This window comes from Triticum dicoccoides, chromosome 3B (genome assembly GCF_002162155.2).
Source record: "Triticum dicoccoides isolate Atlit2015 ecotype Zavitan chromosome 3B, WEW_v2.0, whole genome shotgun sequence".
NCBI classification, from domain to species: domain Eukaryota; kingdom Viridiplantae; phylum Streptophyta; class Magnoliopsida; order Poales; family Poaceae; genus Triticum; species Triticum dicoccoides.
The window spans coordinates 368,825,453-368,831,580 of NC_041385.1; the positions used below are offsets into that span (position 1 = coordinate 368,825,453).

Consider the following 6,128-nt stretch of genomic DNA (forward strand, 5'->3'; position numbering starts at 1 on the left):
TAGGTCAACGGGCAGCGGGTCGTGCGAGCCCAGAGGCCAGACGCCAGATGCGTGGTGTCTCCCTTGCAACCCAGACGCCAAGGATGTTGGCGTCACCAAAAAAGGTTAGATTCAAAAAAGAAATTCTGAATGAGGTCAACTCGAGATTTTGTTAGCACTATAGTCCAGAATTTTGTCCCGGGGGGAGGGGGATTATTGGTGCAGTATCGTACCCCTTGTGTTTTGGAGATTGTTGCCAGAAACTGTCGTGCACTAATTTGTTTGCCGCACACAAAGAGAAACGGTCCATGAAAGTCTGAGGAGAATGTTGTGTTCTACCGCTATTGGAAATACTATAAGGGAAGCACTCCAAAACGTGATGTCCACCACCTGTGAGAGATTGAGTGAAGTGTGGAGCACCATACAAAGTTACAACAGCTCATAGTCCAAATTGTGTATATCCGTCATAAACATCTGCTTTATCTACAAAGATGTCAAATCATCTAACATTTTTTTATAGGAAAAACAAACACGGCCACATTAAATGGTTCTGCAAAACCAAACAAAAAAATGACATGAAAAGTGTGGAACACACTAAAAATGTAGAGGTAGTTGGCATAGAAAACTGCAGTCATATGGTAATGGCAAGGAATCACTCAGTGCACAAACTTGAAATACAGGACTACTAGGATCGCTAAAACAAGAAGGGCTATCAGCAAGCCGATAATCCACTTGTTCCTATCCATCCTTCTCACCATGGCCCCCATGATCTTTCTGCTCTTGCCAATGCTGTCGTCCACGTCATGCAACTGAAACGCCAATCAAGATTGCAAATAAGTAGGTTAGAAAACACAAGACACTAGCAGCTCATTAAAATGTCATACACTAGTAGAATATGATATAATCCAGTTGGCGAAATTATTCAAGTGCTGGATAACGATAATAGACTATGGACTATGACACAATAGTATTTGTTTGAACATCAAATTTTGTAACATGACAGTTGATATGTACTAACAATTTATCCTATGGTTTAAGGTTGAAAAAATATATAATACAACTTACATTTCGTATCATGACAGTTGGGTGATCTGCCAAACATGTGTACTGTAGGTGTTTGATTGTTATGGTTGAATACCACTACAGAAATTAAGTTCACTAAGGCACAAATAAAACATAGGGCTCTTAGGAACAGGGGACAAAAGAACCTAGGTAAAGCATCAGGATGCAACCTATGATTTTCCGACATGCAAGGATTTGCCAAAAGGATAACTCTACATCTACCAGACTAGCATCAAACAAAAATATCAGGACAGATTGCAAAAATACTGCCACAATCCAAAGTGACCTTGATAACCCACAAATAGAAAATGTTTAGGTTTGCTACTTGTACAAAACATCCAGCTGATACATGTCCATCCAAACAATCCCTTGTGGGTATATCAGAATTGAGGAAAGTTATGGGTAGGCAAATGCGACAATACAAGTATTTTATGAATATAAGTTATAGAGTGGCTCATCAACCTCAATTTGACTTGGGTATTTTCTGGACATTTCTCAAAAAATATTTTTGAATTCAGTGGTTCACAAATTTCCAAAATGTGCATGATCCTCGGTTCCTTGCTCCATCAGGCATGAATAAGGAGACTTAAGAATGAAAAGAAGAAATCAAGTTCATAAATGACAAGAAATACAAAACAAACAATCAGTTAAATTCAAGCAACATATATACTGTAAATAACCTGTAGATGTAATCAACTAGTAAAGATACACACACACACACACACACTATATATATATATATATATAGTAACGCTAAACTAAGCGTGAGTGTAGAATAACTTATTCTACACCCTAGTAACGATACATACAAAATATAGTGACGTAGTATATAAAATATAGTATTTTTTGTAAAAATATAGTAAATTACAAACTTGGGTAGTAAAAAATATATTTTCCGAATTACTACATTTATACACTGTTTTACTAGATTTTTTTATGTAGCGTTACTAGGGGTGTAGAATAAGCTATTCTACACTCACGCTTAGAATGTATACAGCCATCTACACACAGATATTTGCTTGTAAACTGACTATGGACGAAAACGATACTCCTTGTAATATACTCCCCCTGTCTCAAAATGTAAGACGTTTTTTGACGTGTCAAGAAACGTCTTACATTTTAAGACAGCGGGAGTACAATACAATCAAGGCACAGAGGCGACAAATGGTAAGTTATTCAACATGATTTGCATTATTTTGGGGTCCACAAATACTTTCAGATGGAAAAATGAATAATGCGCAGAAACAAAGCAATGACAAATAGGGAGAATTATCAGAAATGTTACTTGCCGTATCATTAGCATGCAAAAGAGACTGGCGCTGCTGATGCAAGTCATGCATGATGGAGACTCCAAGCTCTTCTGTTTCCAGCATAGTTCTATGGCTATCTCTGATCCTATCAGTTGTCTGATTTTGCCTTTCCGTTGTCCTGAGCAATCTTGACCTTTGATCAGCAGATACCTGCAAGATGCAATATCAATAGATCATTGGACTTTAATGGGACAGAAAATTACTGATAGACAATGCCGAAGGATAAGCTGTTAATACTAAAATGTGAAATAATGCAAGGTTTGTGGCTAAAGATGCAGATGCAGGAGGAAGCACAGTAACCTCGTACTTCAACAAAAACATGAATAAAGCAAATTTGATATGTTAGTTGACTGCATTCAATATTCTTAGACTTTTCTGGGAGTATCACACAGAATCATCTGGGCAGCATACACTATAGCATGTGCATATATTAGAAATTCTAACTACTCCCTCCGTCCCAAAATAAGTGTCTCAAAGTACAAAGTTGAGACACTTATTTTGGGACAGATGGAGTACTTCAGAAAGAAAAGAGAAAAATCACTTAAACATTCATAACAGATGGACTGAGAAAATATGCTTTCAGACAACATTTGTGAATTACAATTCTTTGAGATGGAGAGACTGACAGAATAACAAATATCAATCTATAATATGCTAAGTACTTATGTGAGGAGTGGCAGGATTTTTCGGTGAGTGTATTGACTCTTGAATGTTGAAGTCCAAATTATCAAATGCTACTTGTATAATATATGTAGCATATGTGCATTTAAAAGAATATCCGGGCCATGCAAAATTATCTGATAGGGTATTAAAGAAAAAGAAACCTCCATATTTTTTTGTCACCGGCCAACCTGGTTTAGCTGTAGATTGAGTTATCTACTGATCCGTTTGGGGCTATACTTTGGTCGAGAATTACATGAAACTAGCACCAACCAAACATATGTCAGAGTTTCCCATTTCTGACACCAACAATCAGTAAAATGTGGGTAATAAAAGACACTCAATGCATCACAGTACTTGACTCACCTCCAAATAAGAAACCACTCATGAATTAAGAATAAGGAACATACCACCAACGTATCTGCCATTCCTGACTCCAGCAACTCCTCTCTCGCCCCTTGTTGGCCATTACCAGCAGTGATTCTCTTCAACGTTCCCTTCAGATTGTTAAGATCCGACTTGTATTCTCTCAGTTTCGCCAGTTGCCCGGCCCTCACGCTCGGTTGGAGGTTCCTTGCTTCAAGATCCATCTTCCTTATCTAGAAAAGGAAACCCACATCCAGACATTTCTCAACATGTACAATTACGCAATCACTAAACTATTACCATAAGGTAATCTATCTTGTAGATTCATACAGTAAACAGTTTCCTGATCGTTGCAAAAAACAAACCCCTCCCTTGAGATATCATAAATCAATCGAATTCCTCGGAAAAATTGTTTGGTCTGAGATATGTTTGGTTACAGAAAAGAAGGGTACCAGTGCCTCGGCGCCATCGATGCCGGATTTGATCTCCGAGGCCTTCTGCTTCAGTTTCTCTACGCGCGGTACAAAAGACAACCAGAAAACGTTAGAAAATTAGAGGCGAGAAATATTTGGGAAAATAAGATCGGAGGACGATTCCTGGACACAACATACCTCCCTCCTGGGAGGCGGCGGCGGTGCATTTCCGGGAGAGGGAGGCCGAGATCTCGCAGTACTGGCGCTCGTAGCCCTGGAATACATCGGTCATGGTCGATGAGCCTGATCGCCGGCCGGCCAAAACCCCTCAAAGTCTTCCTCGTTCCGATCAGGCTAAAGGAAGAAGAGTCGGGACGAAGGAACAAGAAGGGGAAATGGGGAGGAAGACTGGTGAGGACGAGAGGAGAATCCGCTTACGTAAATCAAAATCGAAAGCGCATTTTCGTCGAACCAATAGGGTTTTCTTTTTTAGAATCACGCGCAAACCCTATTCGGCGCCCGCTGCGCCGGTTACAGGTGTTTGCGTAAACCAGCGCACACCCTCCTCCCATGAGGTCGGCTCATTTATATCTTCTTTTCTGGTTGGCAACGTTTGTCCAACGCGCATGGGAGCTTCTATTGGACGCAATGAGACGCACATAGGACCCGCGACTGGGCCGGCCCATAAACAGGCACCGAAGCACGGGAGCAACTAGTTAAGGAGCGCTCTCTATGAACGAACGGTTCGAGGGCGCTCCGCGCGCGACACCGCATGAAAACCATCAATGTGGTTGGTTCCTGATTTTCCCTTTCCGGTTTCACGTTTCGTACGTTTTGCAGTTTGCCCTCGTAGTACTTTTATTTTCCATTTTCCCCTTTTGCGGTCGAAAACATACACAAATATCAGGCAACTGCATGGCTGGTTCTTTGTTTCCGGTTTGTATTTACGGGAAATGGAGATTTATGGGATAATTACAGATGGAGGCTTCCAACACTATCAAATGTCAGCTTTCAAGTAAGCAAACATGAAATTTACATAATACTATGTCGCCTTCGGCTCGATATTTTTTCATAAACATTTTGAAAGGGGGCATAGCTCGAAAGTGTGTTGGTCGTGCAGCGTGTTGGTTGTGCAACTTGCTACATACGCGTGCCTTCGGCGCGTAGCTCTTGCTCTTCTTCGGCTAGTTAAATTTTCACAAACATCTTCAATGGGGCATAGGTCGAAGTGTGTGTTGGTCGTGCAGCGCATTGGTCGTGCAGTGTTTCTTGTCGCAGTGGCACAGAGCACCTCCGGCACGCGGCGGCTCCTGCTCGCCTTCGGCTCGCTAAATTTTTATAAACATCTTGAAGGAGGGGCATAGGTCGATGTTTATGTTGGTCATGCAGCTTGCGGCGCACGGCTGCTCCTTGCCTTCAGCTCGTTAAATTTTCATAAACATCTTGAAGGGGGGTTGCTTTGCAGACGCACGGGTGTGCACCGCCTAGAGGCACGGGCGAGATGCATGTATTGCACGCTTGGGCGCGAAGCATGTTGATGCGCGGGCGAGAAGAATCTAGAGTCATGGGTGTGGAGCCTCTAGAAGAACAGGTGTGAATGAAGCCTCTGTTACAGGCAGACGCAAGAAGCATCTTGAGGCATGGGTGTGTCGTGTGAGGCATGTGTGTGCAGCCTCCATATGCACGGGAGTGAATGAAGCCTCTATTACAGGCACGGACGTGTGACTTCTCGAGGCATGGGTATGAATCCTATGCATGCCCATGTGTGAATTATTTAGAAGCATGGATGTGTAGTACCAAAAGGCATGGGTCCGAATACTCACATAGACCAGCGACATAATTCTGTAGCTTGTTGCGTCTGACTTCATCGGGGGTTCGGTGGCTCTTGCTCGCCTTCGGCTCGATAAATTTTCAGAAACATCTTGAAGGGGGGCATAGATCGATGCGTGTGTTGGTCGTGCAATGCGTTGGTCGTGCAGCGTGTTGGTCGTATAGGGCGTTGATACGTCTCCATCGTATCTATAATTTTTTATTATTCCATGCCAATATTATATAACTTTTACATACTTTTGGCAACAATTTATATTTATTGGACTAACATATTGATCTAGTGCTAGTTCCTGTTTGTTACATGTTTTTTGTTTCGCAGAATATCCATATCAAACGGAGTCCAACGTAGGGGCGTGCGTAGTTGTAAGTGCATCTAGTGCCACCCCTAGTTGGTTTTGGAGTATTGACGACAAACTTGGTTGAGGGGCTAATGTGTTTGTGAGAATTGCAGAAAAACGGGTAGTAGTCCCATTTTGATTCGGTTTACCTACCAGAGATGACCCCTAAA

At 41.9% G+C, this 6,128-nt stretch overlaps 1 protein-coding gene across 1 annotated transcript; it reads right to left on the minus strand.

Moving 5' to 3' along the window:
• Positions 1 to 405: 405 nt before the first annotated feature.
• On the minus strand, positions 406 to 4,259 carry LOC119276088 (vesicle transport v-SNARE 13-like). Its single transcript, XM_037557075.1, has 5 exons — positions 3,989 to 4,259; positions 3,830 to 3,888; positions 3,422 to 3,610; positions 2,331 to 2,501; positions 406 to 788 (listed from the first exon to the last, which is right to left on the minus strand). Exons 1-5 carry the CDS (start codon positions 4,080 to 4,082, stop codon positions 636 to 638), a joined length of 666 nt encoding a protein of 221 aa, XP_037412972.1. The 5' UTR covers positions 4,083 to 4,259; the 3' UTR covers positions 406 to 635.
• Between the last annotated feature and the right edge of the window lie 1,869 nt (positions 4,260 to 6,128).